Raw genomic sequence first — 21,621 nt, forward strand, 5'->3', positions numbered from 1 at the left:
TGCTAAGTAACACCCACCTAAGTGCAGAGTTCTGTGGACAACATATGCGTATGTTTTACAGGAATCATATTAAAAAGTATGTACAATGGAGCCTTCAGTCTCCCCACTCAGTTTGTTGCCTATGTTTTCAGTAATTGATCCATAATGCCTTAGATTGGAATGTGTTTTAATACAGAAAATCAAAATACCTATTGTTTCCAATGATGCCTTGTCTATTAAGATAGGTGACAGAAATATCTTCCAAATATAGAGAATTATATTGTTGTTTTAGATACAGTTTACATCCTAGGAGCTTACTTGGCTTATCTTTGACAAGGATGTGCAAGTCTTTATCAGATGGTTGATAGTGCTAAGACATCTAAGAGGTACTGTCATACTACTTTAAATTTATTCTCAAAGAGTCTTGGTAGAAAACATGTTTTATGCTTACATCAAACAATAAGACTTTCTTATTGAAAGAAATTATTAAAGCACACCTTTGATATTTGAATTAAATCACATTTACCTGCCACAGATTTATATTAACAGTACCATTGGACAAATCATATCAAGTATTTTTTTTCTGTTTATAGGGCCAGACAATATGCAGAGTGTACATGAATGAAGATATTTTTTATTTTAGGCTGTAAAGGACCTTATAGGCACAGAAGTGATATGTTGTTACACACAAAAAAATGATTATTCATTAGAGACCACCTTGTAAGATCCTGGACATCTTTCTTTCTCTACGTTGTTTTTTTTTTTTTTTTTTGAGACAGGTCTTGCTCTGTCGCCAAGGCTGGAGTGCAGTGGCACAGTCTTGGCTCATTGCAACCTCTGCCTCCTGGGTTCAAGAGATTCTCATACCTCAGCCAGCCCAGTAGCAGGGATTACAGGTACCCACCACCACACCTGGCTAATTTTTGTATTTTTAGTAGGGATGAGGTTTCACCATGTTATCCAGGCTGGTCTTGAATTCCTGGCCTCAACTGATCCTCCCACCTTAGCTTCCCAAGGTGTTGGGATTACAGGTGTGAGCCACTGCACCTGGCCCACTTGTTCTTTTTAGTTCTCTTTTTAAGGTCATCTTAACAGGATTTCTTCCCCGCTCCATGTACTATGAGTAATTACTCTTAACAAATTTGGGAGGGAATGTACGCATCTTCTTTGGAAACAGGAATGTGATTGTTCCTTATGTGAGCACAGATCATACAGGTCTTACAATTCAGCTATTAGTAAATGATCAGACAAATTGACATATATCCTACTACAAACTGTAGGATTAACCAAAGAAAACAGTTATAATGATGACATTAAAGTAACAGTCATCTATAAATAATAAACAAGATAGCAGCGGGTACAACCTGTTACAATCTCAAGACAACAGAGATAACAGAAGCAACCTTTCTGAAAATGGTTGTGCTCCTACCTCTCAGTACCCATTCAGGGTAGGAACATTGTGGTGTTGCTAGGCAATGTCTGAAGACAAACTTCTTGGAACAGTTTGGGGTCCTCCAGTGATCTGCCAGCAACATTGGCAGAATCACTAATTTGGAGTACCTTTGTAAAGATTATAGCTATATTTAATTATGAAAAGTGGTTATTTGCGATTATTCTTCTAAACACTGATTTTTTTCACTTTGAATGGCAAGTTAAATACTATATTATTCTCGCATTGTTCTAGGAACCCCGTAGTTTACAAATTTAGTGTGTGTATTCAGAATCACCCAAGCTGCTTGTAAAAAATGCAACTTCCTGGCCCCATCCCCAGAGATTCAGGATGTGGCCCAAGACTCTGCAGTTTAATAAGCTCCGTAAGTGACTCTGAAGCTGGTGGTCCATAGACCTTGAACCAAGGGCTCACAACAAAAATTAGCTGGGTGTGGTGGACGTCCCCGTGTGATCCCAGGTACTCGAGAGGCTGAGGCAGGAGAATCACTTGAACCTGGGAGGTGGAGGTTGCAGTGAGCCAAGACTGTGCCACTGGACCCCAGCCTGGGCGAAAGAGTAAGATTCCATCTCAAAAAAAGAAAGAAATAAATTATTGCACCATCAGAACACTACAGTAATCATTGCTGCAAACAGGACTCACCAGTGAATACCAAAAGGTGATGGACAAAACTTTGAGAAGAAACAGAACATTTGCATAGTCTCAAAGTATCTCCTGCAAGAAATCAATTACAGGAAGGAAAAATGGTAGCTTTGTTGTGGAGAATCCCCGCAGACACCACTTTAATCAGGTAATCAAGGTCAACATCAATAAAAAGATCTGTTGCCATAAAGTAGCCCCTGAAATCAGGCAGGAGAAGGGCATATTGCTTCTGTAGAATTCTTCCCAGTAGTGCATAAACTCTAACCATGAGAAAACGCCAGATGAGCCCAAATCACGAGTCATTCTACAAAATATCTGACCAGTATTCTTCAGAAGTGTCAAGGTCATAACAGACAAGGAAGACTGAGGAACTGTCACAGATGAGAGGGGTCTAAGGAGCCGTGGCAATTAATACAACATGGGATCCAAGATTAGGTCCTGAAACAGAAAAGGAACATTAGTGGGAAAACTGGAAATAGCTGAATTAAGTCTGTAATTCAGTTACTACTATTGTAACATTGTTAAATCATTACTTTTGATAATTGTATCATAATTATCTAAGATGTGGACATAAGGGGAACCTAGGTGAAGGATATATGGGAATCTTTTGCCTATTTTCTGTAACTTTAAATTTTTTTCACAATAAAAATGAAGACAGTATATTTGCTTAGTATTGTGTATACACTGCAACAGTTTAGTATTCAAGAATATGTAAAATCCCCACTTAGCCAACCTCTTCAGGATGTACCCACCCTGCCCAATACACTTTTATATTCTAGCCAAATGAAATCTTGTATTGTTAGCCCCTTTGGAGGGAAGTAGGAGTAATACAATTTTTGTCTGTATTATAAAATATTTAATTTTTTTTTTTTCTCGAGACGGAGTCTTGATCTGTCGCCCAGGCTGGAATGCAATGGCGTGATCTCAGCTCACTCCTGGATTCAAGTGATTCGCCTGCCTCAGCTTCCTGAGTAGCTGGGATTACAGGCACGAGATACCACTCCTGGCTAATTTTTTGTATTTTTAGTAGAGACGGTTGGCCAGGCTGGTCTTGAACTCCTGACCTCGTGATATGCCCGCCTCAGCCTCCCAAAGTGCTGGGATTACAGGCATGAGCCACCATGCCCGGCCTATAAAATATTTTAAGCCAATGTAACAACTAGCTGCATGCCCACACCTCGTTTTTAAAAATATAGCAACCCAGCATAGCCCGTGTTCCGATACTTTGTGGCATCCAGCTCCTTTTGTGCACTTCCACCACACCACATGACTGCTGCCACTCAGAGATCATCAGTGGAACTTGGTGTTTACTCTTTTTGTTCATTATTTTTCACTTTTCCAATCTTAGCGTAAGGTGCATCCTACCGATCAGATCTACCACTTTTTTGCTCTGCATGTTTGTCTAATTCATTCCTTTACTCTGTAGATTTTCGCTGTACAAATACCCAGTATTTATCCTTTCTCTCACTGGAAAACAATGAGTGTTTTTTGTTGGGTTGCTTGTTTTTTCTGTGTGTGCTTTTTTTGGTTTTTTGTTTTGTTTTGTCTGGTTTTTTTGAATAGATTCTGTTCATTTGTAAAAGTGTCTTCTGAGGCCAAAGGAGATCTCTACTCTTTCTGAACTCCAGTAACACTTATCTATGACTTCTAACTCGGCATTTGTGACTTTCCATGATAATAATTGTTCTTTTCTCCCATGTTAGATGGAAAGCTTTTTGAGGGTCTGATTCCCAAAGATGGATGTTATTAGCATAATAAGAATTTAGTTTCTTTCACGAATAAGCAAATACTTAATAAATTAAACACTGTCTACAGATAGATCTTGAGAATACTTGTGTTTGTTCCCTTGGTTGTTACATGGTATTACCTCTTGGGGACATTTCTTTGTTGGAAGGATTTTATGCAATATGGGAAACTGGTCACTGAGGTGGAAGTATGGAGCATAAATAAAGCCTAAAGCTTTAATTTGAGAATTATGTGCTAAGTTTTCAAGCAACACAGGTACTGGGGGTGTGTGTGTGTGTTTTAACATCCTATAGGAAAGTTGAGAAAATTAGTAATAATTTTACCTGCATTTGTCATGGCAAAGCAGAGAGGAACTGACTAATTTGTATTATGGCTTTTGTGCACATTCTTAATAAAATGTATAATATTTACCATTTAGAATTTTTACCATTTAGAATCTATACCTAGAATGGAATTACCCTAATTATTTTCCTCCAAAATTATTTCGTTGAGATGTTGATGTTACTCCGTGAAAACATTTAACAGATTTCACAGCTCTCGTGCCTATCTTATTTGATTTCTTCAACAGCTTTGGCAGAAATAAGCAGGGCTAATATTATCATCCATACTCGACGGGTTACACTGGAAGGGAAGCTGGGGGAGATTAAAGACTCCCTCAGGGTCACAGAACAGAACCAGAAATCAGATCTTTCAACTTAGTCCTGTCTCTGTCCAGATATTACAGTTCCAGTGCTTAAAGTAAGCAAAAGTATTAAGTAAGATATTATTGCTTAGCCAGCATTTTAATAGATAGTTCAGTAACATAATACCCACTCAACCTTTTGTTAGAGTAATTTGGGAGTTTCTCATCTTTAGTGAGAGTAACTATTGTTAGTGATTAGTAACTGCCTTTTTGCTACATTCTTTGATAGAAGAGTTCAAAGGAAAGATTACGCCAAACATTGCAAAAGCGTGTGTTGTGACTGGTGTGTATTTTAAAGGGAAGAAAATCTTATAAGTGAAACAGATAGGAAGGTGTGACATAATGTTAAGTATCTGAGACGACAAATGGTTTTTTGATAGCTTGAGACCTACAGAGGAATTAAAACCTCTCGGCATACAGACAAGTGCAGTTGATCACTCAAATTGCAATTTTATAAAATGCAGCAGCAGTACACTTAGAATATTGTCTTCTTGTCAGAAATGCACCTTTGTGCTTGAAAATGATAAAAAATTACAATCGATCCTTACAACTGTTCTGTTCATCTTTATTGATCAGGTGCAAGAAAGATAAATCGTAGCCCAAATAAGATTATAGTAAATGTTAGCATCGTAGGCGACTGTAGGTTGATAGAAAGCCATTCATCATCTCAAATGGTGACCTGTCCATGGCTCTAGCCACCCTGAGTCTGCTGTCTAATCACATACCTATTGATTTTATCTACATCCAAGAATCCTGGATGTGACTGTCATTGGACAACCTAGATTGTTAAATGCAAAGGGGTCGCTGGTGTGAAGAGGATTTCACTTTCATTTTTTCACCAACCAACAATGATTTATTAAAAAATAAATGATCCCAAGCCATGCATGTGAAACCTGAGTGATTAGAGAATGAAAGGTACACAATAGACCACTGTATTGTGGTGGTGTTTTTGTTGTTGTTTTTTAATGCAGTGCATTTTGCAGGATATTTCATTGAGTCTCAGGGCTCTTGGGGTCGTTTAGGCCACCTCCTGCAATAAGACCAGTTTCAGTGTAGCTAGTAGAATGGATAAATTTTGCTGCCCCAGGAAAGGCATTACTTTGCTACTGCATCTTGGTTTATGTTGTTTATGTGTCCATTCATGTAAATAGGGAAGACATTTTTTGTTATTAAAATTATCTCAATCTGCCCCCTTGTTCCTACTGATTAGTTATAAATGTTGCTGTTCTTGTGGTCATGTGGAAATGATAGAACAACTTAAACTCCATAAAGAAAACTTTTTTTTTTTCTTTTTTTGAGACGGAGTTTTGCTCTTGTTGCCCAGACTGGAGTGCAGTGGCTCCATCTCTGCTCGTCGCATCCTCCACCTCCCGGGTTCAAGTGATTATTCTGCCTCAACCTCCTGATTAGGGGGAATTATAGGCATGTGCCACCGGTTTCTCCATATTGGTCAGGCTGGTCTCGAACTCCTGACCTCAGGTGATCCGCCCAACTTGGCCTACCAGAGTGCTGGGATTAGAGGTGTGAGCCATACATACCATCTTGATGACAAAAATATTGTGTAGAAAGAAATGATCTTTAAAATCCTAGTAGGAACACCAGTGGAATAATAGGCAAATACGAATATGTGTGAATCTACAAGAGTAGATTCCAAATAATGGCGATCTAAAGAATCTTTCTAAAATGTTAGGAATTTTCTCCAGAGGATCAAATGATAAGGAATTGTAACTGTGAAAGTTTACTCTGTAATTATAATTGGTATGTACCAACAACTCTACTGTTATTTAAACAAGTAGCTTTCCAGGTGTTTTATAAGTATCCATGCCACCTTTACAAGAACGCCTTCTGCTGCTTGAGTGGCTGAAACAAGGTTTTATGTATTTTTTGAAATTGTAAATCTTCCACACGTTTTGTCATCTTGGATAGTGAAACCTTTGCTATCAATCTTTGTCCACAGAGCTCGGAGTTCTACAAAGTCACCACTGAACAATATCAGAAAGCTGCTGAAGAGGTGGAAGCAAAGTTCAAGTAAGTTTTTAATAGTAATATAATTATTTATTATTCTTAACAAGATGAAAGCACAATTTTAGTGCTTTTTACACAGAACATAGTTTGTTATATAGCACTCTAGAATCCTTAGAAGAGTTTGGGGGTGGTTGAGATGGGGTCATGTTATCTGCCAAACTGGAATTCAGATGCCGAGAAAAAGGCATTTGATGAAAGCTTGCTACAAATCAATGTATTTTATGAACTAGGGGGAAATTGAAATTAACAGTAATAGAATTTTCATTTGTAATAATATATAAAATAGAATGCCCTTGATTATGAAGGTCATGTTAAATTGCTACTCTACTAAGGGAAACATAGAAACCATTCACTTTTGTATAATAAAATGATGGGCATGTCCAAATTTGGATATGCCAAATTTGGTTAGGCTGTTTTCATTTCTTCACATGTACCTTGAAAGCCTTTAAATCATAGACTTTACCTGGCCCTTGATTATGAAGGTGATGTTAAATTGCTACCTCTCTTAATCCTTGGAGTGTTTAAATGAATGTTCTATAATTGATGGATCAAAGTGTCGTGACCCATAGCCTTGTACTTTCCCTTTGCTGCCAGTTCTAACATTAGGTAAGAAGACATCATTCAGAATTTTTCTAAGTATATAAATAGTCCTATTGTGTAACCCCTATTAGTAGCACATGTGCAAATTAGTGAAGCAAAAAAAGTTGTTGTGACAGCTTTAGTTGAAAGATTGCGTCGGGCTCTGACCTCCTTCCTTGCACATGTTTACAAGCATTTGATAAAATGATTAAACCCTAAGGTGGAATTACTACTTTCTGCTACAGTACAATTTGTGTGGTAATGGATATTAGTGTTACTGTAATGTGGATTCAAATAAAATTTTTTAAAAATTGAAGATGGTTTGAGGTTTATTTAAAGAGCCAAAACCCTTCAGCCTTCCTTAGTGAATTATCTTTTTGGAGGCAGCGGAGAGAGACCTTCTAAGGATGGGCCACAAGTCTCACTATGAAAGATTAACGTGAGATCTTAAGAGTTTAGACATATTAATAGAACTAGGTATAGATTTTTTTAAGTTACTCTACATATATTATTTTAAGTTAGGTGTTTATTTTTCTCCCTAATGATATAGTGACTTTTTTTTTTAAGGTAGTAAACCCTTTTTTGTCTCTATACCATGAGAACCTTTGAGTTGGCTCCCCGAGTATTTCTTTATTCTAAGACAATAGCTATAAAAACAACTAAATTTAGGATATGTTAGAGATCAATTTTGACTAGAGTGATCTGTGAAGTTTTCATAAAGAAGATGATTTTTTAGTTGAGCCTTTAAGAAGAGTATTGAGTAGGTGGACAGGAAAGACATTCAGAAGGAAGACTGTGCTCTATAGTTGGTGGGTGACAAAGCAGTGGCTTGAGTCAGAGAGACTTGCACAAGATAAAGCTGGAAAGGTCAGTGGGTCATTAGCTGCTGGGCTGTGAAGTTTGGTCTTCATTGAGCAATGAGTCATGGGAAGATGTTTGACCAGATGAGTGCTCTGATTTCTGGGCTCCTGAAGGAAAAGTAACCTGATGGTGGATGTGGGGTTTAGTTGGAGGTATGAAAAAATAAGAACTCGAAGAATGAGATAAGGTCAGGCGCGGTGGCTCACACCTGTAATTCCAGCACTTTGGGAGGCTGAGGCAGGAGGATTGTGACCAGCCTGGTCAACATAGTGAGACCCTGTATTCTACAAAAGAAAAACTTAAAAATTAGCTAGTTGTGGGGGCATGTACTTGTGGTCCCAGCTATCGGAGAGGCTGAGGTGGAGGATGGCTTGAACCCAGGACTGCAGTGAGCTATGATTGTGCCATTGCACTCCAGTCACAGAGCGAGACTATGTCTTAAAAAAAGAAAAAGAAAAATCAGATGGGAAGTCTCTACAAGTGCAAGAGAAAAAAGAAGTTGTTGAAAGTTTAGACATGGCGCCAGGCCTGATGGCTCACGTCTGTAATCCCAGCACTTTGGGAGGCCAAGGCAGGCAGATCACTTGAGGCCAAGAGTTCAAGATCAGCCTGTCCAACATGGTGAATCTCTGTCTTTACAAAAAAAAAGACAAAAATTAACCAGGCGTGGTGGTGCATGCCTGTAATCCCAGCTACTGAGGTAGCTAAGGCTAAGGCAGGAGAATCGCTTGAATCTGGGAGGCAAAGGTTGCAGTGAGCTGAGATCATGCCATTGCACTCTAGCCTGGGCAACAGAGCAAGACTCTGTCTCAAAAAAAAAAAAAAAAAAAAAAAGATTAGACATGAGTTAGTGATTGGTTGGTGTATTAGTTTGCCAGAACTGCAAAGTACCACAGACCGGGTGGCCTAAATAACAGAAATGTATTTTCTTACAGTTCTGGAGGCTAAAAGTCTGAGGTCAAGGTGATGCCAGGGCTGGTTGCTTCTAGGCCTCTCTCCTTGGCTTATAGGTGGCCATTTGCTCCCTGTGTCTTGAAACAATCCTTCCTCTTGTGTCTACATGCTAATCTTCTTTTCTTACAAGAATACCAGTCATAGTAGACTAAAACCCTCCCTTGTGACCTCACTACAATTTAATTACCTCCTCAAAGCCCCTCACCCCAAATACAGTCACGTTCTGAGGTACTGAGCAGTGGACTTAGGAATTTTCAGGGCACACAGTTCATCCCCTAACATTTAGATAAAAGGGGCAAAAGAACCAGAATTATGAGGTTAGCAGATTGGAAAATCAGTGGAGAGTGGATTTCATAGAAAAAGATAGTTCTGGTTTTAGATGGAAAAATATCTGTCCTGAAGTTCTGCCCAGCTGCCGTGTCATTCAGCCTGAGCTAGGCTTGGGGAGCGAGAGGCCATGGGAAGAACAAAATTGACATATGATGGCTGACCTCCTGCAAGTCAGCAGGGCCCTGTAAGTTAGGCTTTATTTTAAACAGAACCTCAACAGCATCATTTTGTCTTACCTATTAAATATTATTCAAGAATAATTAATAATCTGGCCAAACTGTGTAGTAAGGAATTGGCCTTGGCCAAAGAGAAGTCTGGATTTTGTACCAAGCTCCTGGGAAATTATAAATCCTTGGATTTCTTAAGTGATAGAAATTGTTATTCTCAGCCAGGCATGGTGGCTCATGCCTGTAATCCCAGCACTTAGGGAGGCTGAGGCAGGCAGATTGCTTGAGCCCAGGAGTTCGAGACCAGCCTGTCCAACATGGTGAATCTCTGTCTTTACAAAAAAAAAGACAAAAATTAACCAGGCGTGGTGGTGCATGCCTGCAGTCCCCAGCTACTCTGGAGGCTGAGGTGGGAGGATCACCTGAGCCTAGGAGGCAAAGATTATAGTGAGCCAAGATGGTAGCACTGCCTTCCAGCCTGGGCAACACAGTGAGACCGTCTCAAAAAAAAAAAATAGAAAAGAAAAGAGAGAGAGGGAAAAAAAAGAAATTGCTATTCTTGCTGGGCCCCTTGGACCATGTGGTATCAGCTCAGCCTCTGAGGGGGTGAGTTTATCATGTGGACCATCAGTCAGTCAAGCTGTTTAATGAGGCTCCAATAAAACTCTGAACAGTGCTGCTCAGGTGAGCTTTCCTGGTTGACCGTACTCCATGGGCACTGTCACACATTGCTACCAGGAGAGCAGCAGGTCCTAAGGACATTGGAAGCTTTTCATTTGGAACCCACCCCCCACCCCATCCCCACCCCAAGTGCAGTCCTATGCATCTCTTCCTTTGGCTGATTTTCTGTATCATTGCCCTATAGTAAACCATAACTGAGTTTAACAGCTTACATTGAGTTCTGAGTTCTTTCAGTGAATTATTGAACCATTGAATTTTGGCTGGTTTGGACCCCCTCGCCCCCGCCTCCCGTAAACTTGGTGTTGATGTGTCAGAAGTGAGAGCAATCTTGGGGACTGTACCCTTGGATTTTTATAGTTTGACTAACTCCAATGCACACAAAACCTAGGTTTTAACACACTGTGAAGAAATTTTAATAGCTAGTTTTTTAGAGAGTGGCTTTCATTATATCATTTTTTTGGTCCCAGCTACTTCCTGCTAGACTGAGCTTCCTAGAATGTTGTATTTTGATTTGCAGTGAGTTCATTAGCTTCACACCTAGGAAGCTATAGTACATTGGATATAGGAGATGCTTGCCATCTTTGAAGGCACAGAGATTACTTAGTAGATTGCTATTTCTTTTTAGAAATTTGGCCATCTCAGATAATCAGGACTTTTGTAAGACAATATATAATATTTGCATTGCGTGACAGGGGTTTTTCGCCTGGCCATTTTTTTCACTGGCTCCTATCTGTGTGACCAGCTTAGCACCTGTAAGCATCACTTGAAGAGTTCTCTCTTGAACCTGTACCTGAACTCAACAGTTCCTCTTAGGCAACAAGTTCTAAAGGACTTTGAGGAGAATTTAGTTAATTGTATCTGATGAAAGTGGGATTCATTTGTGTACATCTTGGTTACAGGAGATAGAAGCTTTTTAAAATGCAGTGTCAAGGGCAGTATTATATACCTGATCGGGGTCATACAAATCACTGTAAAGAGAAAGAAAGCTAAGAGCGTTTGAAGCTGCCCATGACTTAACACCAGTCCATTGATGCAACCTACCAGGAAAGCTAATGGAATTATTTTAGGGATGCTTAAAATATTAGCTCATACTTCAGCCCCTCAATTTATAGTTTTGGTAGTAAAATACTTTAAGAATTAATGGATTGTTTTCTCCTACTTTATCCACACATCATTCATTCATAGAGCCCCTGTGTGACAAGACAAGCTCTGAATACACAACTAAGAAAACAGGCCAGGATCTGACTACTAGCGTGAAACTCAGAGTTCATCAGAGAAAAACAAAAGGAAGACAAACTTTTTAAATGATGATCTTTATAAAAATCCAAAGTTAGTTCTCTTCTGTTGGGGTGATTACATTCCTAATGCATATCAAGTTGTTAGAAATATTACGTACCATGATTTCAGTGGGAACTAAGGGATTTGAAGATAATTTGGGCTATTTATTTTTCCACAATAGATTTAAAATTTTAGCTCTAAAACCTAAATCACTGAGCAAATCCGGCATTCTTTTTACATGTAGCCTTAATTCAAAAGGAATACCTTCTCTTTTCTCAATCCAACTAAAACAGTAATTGTCAACACTTCATGTCACATTTTATAACAACTTAGGTGGTAGTTTCTATTATATGGTGCTAGTAATATGTTATAGCTAATCCTAATGCAAATTATATTTTATATTAATCCCTATGCTGTACCTCATAGGTAATTAATTAAACAAAATATTATTTTAATAATGTTACATGCGTAGTTCTTAACACGGGTCTAGCCCAAAGTAATAAATACTACATTTGATTCTGATATAAAAAGTTACGAAACTCTGTGCCCTCGGAGAAATTTCTGTATTTGTTTTTAAACAAATTCTAGATGATGCTAAACCTCTAGCACATTAGAAGGAGTTCTTACCCTTAGGGAGCTCATACTCTAGCCAGGATGACCAGCATGTAAAGCACTCACGATAGGATAGCATGTAAGAGAAGCCTCCCAGCAATGTAGCTGGAGTGCTGCCGACCTCCTGTTTCTTGGTCAATGTCAGAATCAGATCTCTGTGGCTGCATTGGAGCTGATATGCCACACCTATAGAAAGAAGATGTTACCAGAGTGTTCATGCATGTGAATTGTTTTTAAAATAGAAAAGCAAATATCAAGTAAATGTAAAGCAAATTTCAAAGACATGTTAAGTATTTTAAAGGCAATATATGCATCATAAAGACAATGCAATAGTAAACAAATGAAAAGCATTTAAAAAACAATTGATATTTCATTCTCATTCTGTCCTTTATATAATTTAGTGGTGAGTTTCTATTTTCCATAAAAGAAAGAAAAAATACGCATGGAAAGTGACATAGATCTATTGAAAATATTTTTGGAATGATTTCATTAGAGGTATAACTTTTTAACATGGCTTCAGTTTCTGTGAAAGAAGAAGCACTTCTAAAGAAGTACAGTTCTATGAACTCGGATGTGAATACCAGTAATACTCCTTTGTGTGCCAGATTTTAGAGGGGTTTTCGCTTTTATCTTTGAATGAAGTTGTTGAAAGCTGACTTATAAATTTAGGCTCATAGAAGAAGCTTAGGTTATTCTTATAAAGTATTAAAAGATTAGTTACCCTGTAAAAGTAGTTTAGTTGATTTTAGAGTATCTAAGGAATACTATGCAAAACTCATACAGATAAAATGGATTTTGTAAGTATTACCCTGTTTTTAAAGGTTTTCTTCAATATAAAACCCTTGAACTTTAAAATGTCCTTGATTTTTTTTTTTTAAGGGGTTGCACTTTAACTGGCAATATTGTTTAGTTTCTTTTTTGGGTGTAAGATTTTAATAGTTATGCCATGGATGAATTTGTGAAGCCAAGGAAGACGCGCCAATAGTATCAGCAGGTGTTTCTCGTGTTCTGTATAATTACACATGTGTGTCATGGACAGTTTTAAGCAACGGTGTTTAAAGATCCTGCTTAATTGGCTGTAAAATAATTAAATACGGTTTTGACTGGCAAATTTATAATTCTGTTAGATGCATAAGCCAGTGAGCCTGAATGTCAATGCAACCTCATTTTGGAAATACTAGATTAATAGAACTAATTGTACTAAAAGTACAAAGTTTACTCTGATTAATAGTCTTAAAATTCTTCTAGAAGTTTAGTCAGGTAAATTTATGTTACTTACCTTTCTTCTTAAACTTTTAATTAAAACTTATTTCAAAAGTTTGAGCTGTTCAGTTCTGTACTTCTCTTTCTAGTTTCTCTGAAGTTGAGTTCTTGCAATTTGTCAGTGACTCCAGCTCCCTTATTGAGTAACGTGCCTTATCAAAAGTACTAAAATTATATACTGTTTTATGTGTATTTGTATCTGCAGCTGACAGGTACCCTGAACATCTTCTCTAACACGTATTGATGTCTACTTATAACTTACTTTAGTGCTGTGCGAATGGATCTAATATACCAAATGTACATGATAAATGTTTTATCTCTGATTCTCATTGATCAGTTTTGAAATGATCAAATGGTTTATCTCAGTAAGACACTAATTCACATTGATCAAATTTTAAATGATCAAGTTGACTTGGTTTCTGCTGAACACAAATTGTATTAAAACAACATTACTTGAACATGCTGCCTTCTCTAATGCAGGAGTTATGTTACCAGCAGTTACATTATAACTAGAGTTATTGTATTATAAAGATGTCTCCTTCATAATGAAAAGTTTACACAAGAAGAAAAGAATGTGATATTACAGGAAGAACAGGGCTTCAGGCAAGGATTTGGGCTTTTACTAACTAATTAAATTCTGCATTTGTATTGGGCCTTTTTTCCCCCTTTTTTAATTTGAAGGGCTATGAGCAAGAAATATAGCAGCTGCAGTGGTGACATTTTATTCCCCACGGTCCTTGGAGCCAAGTAACATCTTGATTATTCAGTAAGAGACACAGTAATTGAAGAGGCAAAATTCTAGATAAAGTAAATATATCTGTACCCTTTGGGCACAAGCCTCTTGGTTACAATTATGTCTTTAGAAGTTTCGGGTTATTTGTTGGTTTTTGTTTTTAAAGCATCAGCTCACCTACATCAACTTCCGTAGTATTTCATGTCCCCTCTGGAGTTTGTGAATGTGCTGCTGGAGGAGGATTTCGTATCTGAAATTGAAGAAAGATGTTAACGTACTTATGAATATACTTTGTATATGAAGCTAATGGCAAATACACATTTGGCTGTCACATCGACTTGGTTATTTAGAACACAAAATTCCTCAGGCAGGTTATTTATTATGTCTTTGACTTGAGTCTTCCATCTGTAAAATGTAAATTGTAACTGCCACCTTCTGTAGGGCATGTAAGCTGAGAAGGTTTAAAAGTTAACTGAGAAAGTTGTCTTTGATCCTTATCTAAAAAATGGTTGTAAGTTGTTTTATTCAACTGCAAGCTACTGGATCCCATTTCAGAAAAGTTGTAGATGATGCAGCTCCTTCCGTTATCTCATCAGGGATATGTAAGGTAGTGCCAGCTCCCAAGCTGTCAGTCTTCCCTGCTTGTTTGTCTGTCCACCTCCCACCAAGCAACAAATTAGTTCCAAGGAAAGTGAGACCGGCTTTGGAGCATGCCAATATTTGACAGTATTTCTTATGATACCCATTTAGAATTGGTTATATTTACAAAGAAGACTTCGTTGATAAATGCTTTTTTTTACCCCCTTCTAAAATTGGAGCCCTTTGAATTAGATCTGCCTGGTTACTTATTTCTTTTTAGTTCCTCAGATTAGATCTCTATACTTGGTCTAAATACTATTTTCTAAGATAATAGAAGTAAATGGCAAGAAACATTAAGGAGAGAGATTTCCATCTGCATTATCTCTCTACTCCATGACTGTTTGCCACAGTATTCCACTCAACTCAGTGGTATCCTGCAAAAAAGGGCACGGCAGATGGAAAGCTGATTGGGAATATAGGGATAAAAAGGGCAGGAGGAGGAGTGTACACCAAGAACAGAGAGTATTGTTAATTTCTCTAAAAAGACAATGCAGACTGCAGCCATCTCATGAACGTGTTCACAAGACCAAAAGGGTCACTTTGGAAACTTTTTTTATCACTTCAGCATAGGGTGTAAAGGAATCTCAACTGGTGAAATAAGCTGCCGATGGTGCAGCCAGATTGGCCACGTCCTTCATAAGTCCATGACCTGGAGCATTCTTCTCTGTTCTTGCCGTGGCAGTTGGGGTTTGTTGGCGTTGCACCAAGCATCTTCTTTCCTTTCATATAAGTGGTTTATGTGTGAACATGTAAATGATCAAACCATTCTTGTGGCAGCTCTTAGGTTTGTGGCCATATATTCCTGGATTCATGATTCGTTCTGTGTGAGCTAACAAATCGTTCTGTCTTCCCCGGCAGGAACATTAGTATTGAACTTTCTTCTTAATCAATACGATCCATTAAGAATCTAGTATACCATACATGGTTATGTGAAATATTAATTGCACATGGTTAGTTAGATAAATGAAGATTCTGCCAAAATGATAGCTTCTTTCCTTGTATCATAATATTTTAAATGAGAACATTCTGAGTGCTCGGGTACATGATATTTTGGAATTTGTTTATTGATCCTTGCTTACTTGAGTAATTAACTACACAGCTCACAGTCAGAAAAGGCATTTTTAATTGAGACTACTAGGTTTGTCCTCTTGCCAATTCCAACTAGAGAATTCATTTACTTTTTAAGGGCTCCAGTTAAAAATCATCTCTTTGATTTTCCTTTGATGCTTTCAAAGATAAGAAAACATGTTTTGCGTTTTGAGTGCAACTAAGATACAAGTAGAAAGTAGTGAAGCTTGTAGGAAGGCCAATTAGAATTGATTGTCTGACTCACCTGCCCTGTTATAAGATGTCCAGAAAGACTTCTAGAAGGTAGAATTTAAATTCTGTCCTTGTGTCAGATATGCAAAGTTAACAATCTTAGGACTTGAGCACAGTTAAAAATTGTTATCAAAGAAGTTATCTACACATAAAAATGGTAGCTCAGGATAGTTTCTGGAGCATTGTATACGTTCAGCCGTAGTATAACATCAAATTAATTATGTCTTATCACTCCAGAGTTTGGTAAGCCTATTCCAGATGCTATCAGCCCTTCCCCGGTTTCAGCCAGATAATTAACTTATGAATGTATTTGGCCGCCCATTCACTCTGCCTGGGGTAAAACCACATACTAAATAGAAACCAGAACTTTCAGGATACATTGTATTTAAACTTGTATTCTTGTTGCTCATTTGAATGTATAATTACCAAGTCACCCCTCATGATTTCAGTCTTATCAGTATTCTTATTTCTGGCTCTTCTAATTTTTCTTAAGAGATAAGCAAACAAAATACACAAATTGATAGATTGGACCTTATGAAATTTTAAAATTCTGCCCATCTTAAGACACCATTAGGAAAATTTTTTTAATGGGCAAAAGACTTGGACACTTCAAAGGAAGATGTAAGAATGGCCAATTAGCACATGAAAGGGGTTTCTACATCATTAGGTATCAGGGAAATGTACATTTAAAACGTAGGAATGGAGAAAATCAAGAAGACTGATAATACTCATTGTCTGGAAAGATTGTGGAGAAACCAGAACTCATACTTTGCTGGTGGGGGTATACAATGGCAAAAGTCCTTTGAAAAAAAATGTTGGCAGTTCCTTATAAATGTAAAGTATACACTTGCTGTGTGATGCAGCAAGTCTAGTCCTAGGTATTTGCCCAAGAGAAATGAAAATATACATCTACAAAAAGACTTGTACACCTGTGTTCATAGCAGGTTTCTTCATAGTATCAAAAACTAGCAGCAATCCGAATGGTCATCATTGAGGAAATGGAGAAACAAAACAGACAGTATTCCACTCAGCTCAGTGGTATCCTGCGGAAAGGGGTAGGGCAGATGGCAAAGCTTACTGGAATATAGGGATAAAAAGCGCAGTGTTCTAGTTTATATTCATACAGTAGAACACTATTCAGCAATAGAGAAGAACAAACTACTGATACATGTAACAGTACGGATGGATCTCAAACATCATGTTACACAAAAAGAAGCCAGACGCAAAACAGTGCTTCCTGTGTGGTTCGTTTAAATGAAGTTCAAAAACAGGCAAAATTTGCCTTTGGTGGGAATAGAGGAGATTTGATTGGAAAGAGACACAAGCAGCATTTCTGAGATTTTGGGAATATTCTGTTGTGTTCTGAGTGCTAGTTTTACAAGTATACGCAGGTATGTAACTTCTTATACAGTATGAACACTTAAGATCAGTGCATTATGATATACAGGCTGGGCAACCCTAATCTGAAAACCCCAAATCCTCCAAGATTGGAAACTTTTTGCATGCCAACATGATGCCACAAGTTGAAAATTCCACACCTAACCTCATGTGACAGGTCACAGTCAAAGGCAGGTACACAACATGCAGTCTATTCACTGTCCCTCAGGAAGAAAATTACCTTCAGGCTATGTATAGCATATATAAAACGCAAATGGATTCCACATTTTGGTGTGGGTCCCATCCCTGAGATATGTGTTTATGTATATGCAAATATTCCAAATTCCAGAACCCAGATTCAAAAACACTTCCATTCCCAAGTATTTCAAATAAAGGATACTCAACCTGTATGTTAATTATACCTAAAACACCCTAAATTAAGAAAAACTATACCCCAAATATTGGGAATTCCCAGTTTCTAACTGTAATTTGTCCTAGATAAAATGCTGCTTCAATTTAATCACAGTCTTAAATATATGATTCCCAATCCTATCCATAATCATATTTTTTTCATTGAATTTGAATCCTTTATCTCAAAGTCAGGGCTGTTCATTCAGGATATTTTATTACTATAGAAATAGGGATAAATCTTGCTTCTATTTCATTTATTTATTTTCTTAAAGAGTCATCTTTTCCCCCCATCAAGTTACATTTGCCTGTTGTACTCTTTTCTTCTTCAACCTAAGACCTTGTAGGTAGCCTTGGATAAGATTTGAAAATTACTTTTGATAAAGGGATTTCAAAGGCAGTATTTGTGAATGAAGCGTTTGTACAGTAGCACTGGTACTTTTTAATATAATAATCATATGCAGTAATTTGTTCATACTATTTATTGAGTCCTGGCAGAATGCTTGAAAACTTGTAAAAGCTTGCATCTTGGCCCTTCCTTACATGTTGAAATGAAAGCACACATGTTCATATGTTAAAGTGTCGTCAAGCATCCCCAACTTGCTCACATGCCTGCCTTAAGTTATTTCATGTGCTTTCCCATTCAGTGGCCAATAGTTAAATTGCTGTGTTCCTTTTGTGATTGTGTGTGTCTAAATGCTGGTAATCAACTGAATCCCTGGAAAATTGATAAATGTGCTCATTAAGGAGAGTTCTTGCTCTTGGCTCCGTTTCACAAGTCACCTCAGCTAGTGTTTCTGGATGAAGCTGGCAAGAAACACTGTGCAGTGATACATCTGGCTTTATACTCCTTTTCAAGGGAAAAAAACCTCCTTTTTTAGTATGTTAAACATGCGTTGTAGGGATATTGCAATTACAAAGAAGTAAGCTATTTGCCAATTATATTATTTACACAAGAAAGACCAAGGGCTGCTACTGTGTGGTGAGATTTTTAATTTTTTATGCACTGCCATTTGCTCCTCTTGTTCTCTTGAGCATCTGAGATTACACAAGTGCCTATTCATTTGTGACGCAGAGCCATCTATGCAGACTCTGAAGTCCACCGGCTGGCCACTGGCATAGATCTCAACAAACCTGACTATGTGAGAGATGCATTCAGCATGGTTTATGATTGGAGTGTTGAAGGTAGCATACACCTGTTCTTGCTTTCAGGATGAAAAATGAATTGCCAATTACAGTAGACATGTTCAGACAGACGCTTCATATGGTAGAAGCTTGCTCAGCCTGCTTTATGCTGGGCCCCCAACTATGAAACCATCAGTTGTGAAAAAGGGGTGTGTTGGCAAGGAGGAGAAGAGAGAAGGGTATCAGTCCTTGATGTGTTACCATTTTTTGTGCTCGTGCAAGCTGTGGGCAGGAGGTCAGTGCCTCACACCTTTGTTTCCCAAGCAGAGCTCTTGAACAAGATGAAGTGATCAAAGCTGGGTGCCAGTGCATTATCACAGTCTCATTACTTTGCAAGCTGCATGCCCAGATGCTGCTGTTTTCTGCATCAGGCTTCTCTGATTTACATTCGTAACACCTCCATTACAACTCATTTGATACTGCTCATAATCAACCAGTTCTTGTCTTTTCCTGATAGTGTTTCTCCAATACAAAAGATGCTAGTGTAATGAAGAAAATAGCATTGCTGGTGTAGAATTCATCTTTAAGACATCCTGGTTAATTGACAAGAAGCGGGAACCAAATGGTTTGTCATGACTTAAATCATTTGTGGTGTTGGTTTGGGGGTGTTTTTGAAGTCTTTGAACTAGAGTTGTTGGATATTGCCAGCAGACCTATTTTGACTCCTCCTGTCTTGGGAGTTCTTTTCTGTTAGTGAATTCTGACACCCTGTCCTTATTTGTTTGGTTTCTTCCCCTAGTGAGTTCAGTGGCATATATTTGGCATATATTTATTTTTTTAAAGGTATTAATGTGACATTTTTGCTTTGAAGAACTTATCCTCAGTATTAACACATCCATTCATCAAGGGTCTCTTGGATGTTCCATGTTCTATGGGCCCTGAAAATACAAACATATCATTTGAGTCCCTGCCCTCAGAGGGCTTATACTCATTATACTCATTAGCTCAACTGCAGAAGTATCAAAACTTGATGCAGGAATTATTACTAAAAGATTTGTTCATGAAAAATTTTGAGTATTTTATAATTTATGGTTGTTATAAATTGGGAATACAAAAAGTGACCAAAACATGTTAAATGCTAACATGAAGGTACACACCATAAAACGCAGTAGGACTAGGAGGGGAATCCCAGGGGAATCTGGATTGCATGAAGAGGTGATTGACATAAGCTGGGTCTTCTCACCTTGAGATTTTCTTCAAGTAAGAAGACAGAGAATGGCCTTGCCATGAAGATGGAATTGAATAGTGGAAATGGTTGAAACAGTGTAGGGGAGGTCTAATGGAATATGAGACCACAAAGGAAGACTGGCGTCAGACTTGAAGGACTTGAAATGCCGTATTTTAAAAGGCAGAGTTAATAGGGCATAAAGATTCAACCAAGAGTATTACCTGCTTGGGAATATTTTTTCTTTCACCTATCCCTGGTTCCCATAATTGTCACCACTAGGATTATGCCTTTTGAGTTGGTCATTGTTTCTGGAAGTCTTCTATCAAATAATAAAATATAATGATGCATAGATGTTGTATACATTTATTATATAGTAATTAGAGTTTACTGCATCAAATTAATGACTACCACTCTTACTACACTAATGTCCACTCAAAAATAACCACATATTAGCTTGCCATATTGATTGATAGCAAAGTTCAGGGGCTTGAAAGGATGGGACATAGGAAAGACTAGTTCTGATTTAAAAGGTGGGGAGGAGAGGGGCAAGGAAAGATTGAGTTCATGCAATGCTGCCTGGGAAAATCCTAGGGCATTAGGCAAAAAAAGAGCCTCATCTTTTCATACCAATTGAAATGGTATACGATTCGCTTCCATTACTCCTAGCTGTGATACCTTTGAATGGTGTCCTGAGAATTCACATGGTACCAGGTTCTTTGTGTCGTTGCAAAGAGTGTGTGAGAGACAAATGTATGTGGTTTATTCAGATGTGTTTTATCTGGATGTCTAATTTTTAATTTATGTCTATAATTCTGATTGTGCTCAAAATAGATAAAATTAGCGCACTTCCTAGGTGAATTTTCTATTGCTAGTTCACTTGATTATTAAATGAACCTTTTAAAGTATTCTCTCTCCTTCCCATTGAATTTTATGAAAAACTTTTCTCTTTTGATAGCCTTAGAGACTTCGTATAGTGAAAAGGATATGAAATTAATAAATACTACAGGTGGCCCCCCTTACCTGCAATTTTGCTTTTTGCAGAGTACAATAAGATACTGAAAGACGGCCGGGCACGGTGGCTCAAGCCTGTAATCCCAGCACTTTGGGAGGCCAAGACGGGCGGATCACGAGGTCAGGAGATCGAGACCATCCTGGCTAACATGGTGAAACCCTGTCTCTACTAAAAATACAAAAAACTAGCCGGGCGACGTGGCGGGCGCCTGTAGTCCCAGCTACTCGGGAGGCTGAGGCAGGAGAATGGCGTGAACCCGGGAGGCAGAGCTTGCAGTGAGCTGAGATCCGGCCACTGCACTCCAGCCTGGGTGACAGAGCGAAACTCCGTCTCAAAAAAAAAAAAAAGATACTGAAAGACTGCATTCACATAACTTTTATTCTAGTATATTGTTATATTTTATTATTCTTGTTGTTAGTCTGTTACTGTGCCTAATTTATAAATTAAACTTTATCATAGAGGTATGTGTAGGAAAAAACATAGTTTATCTACAGTTAAGTACTATTCATGGTTTCAGGCATCTACTAGAT

General features: G+C 38.0%; 1 protein-coding gene across 2 annotated transcripts in view; it reads left to right on the plus strand.

Annotated features, from left to right (window-relative positions):
* CHCHD3 (coiled-coil-helix-coiled-coil-helix domain containing 3) overlaps positions 1–21,621 on the plus strand; it is a 297,752-nt gene that overhangs the window by 237,533 nt on the left and 38,598 nt on the right. For both annotated transcript variants that reach the window (XM_033195050.1, XM_033195051.1), the window contains one exon: positions 6,457–6,527. In XM_033195050.1, coding sequence (XP_033050941.1) covers positions 6,457–6,527 — 71 coding nt within the window. The remainder of the gene's footprint in view (positions 1–6,456; positions 6,528–21,621) is intronic.

Source organism: Trachypithecus francoisi, unplaced genomic scaffold (assembly GCF_009764315.1).
Source record: "Trachypithecus francoisi isolate TF-2019V2 unplaced genomic scaffold, Tfra_2.0 Lachesis_group4, whole genome shotgun sequence".
Taxonomy (NCBI): Eukaryota; Metazoa; Chordata; class Mammalia; order Primates; family Cercopithecidae; genus Trachypithecus; species Trachypithecus francoisi.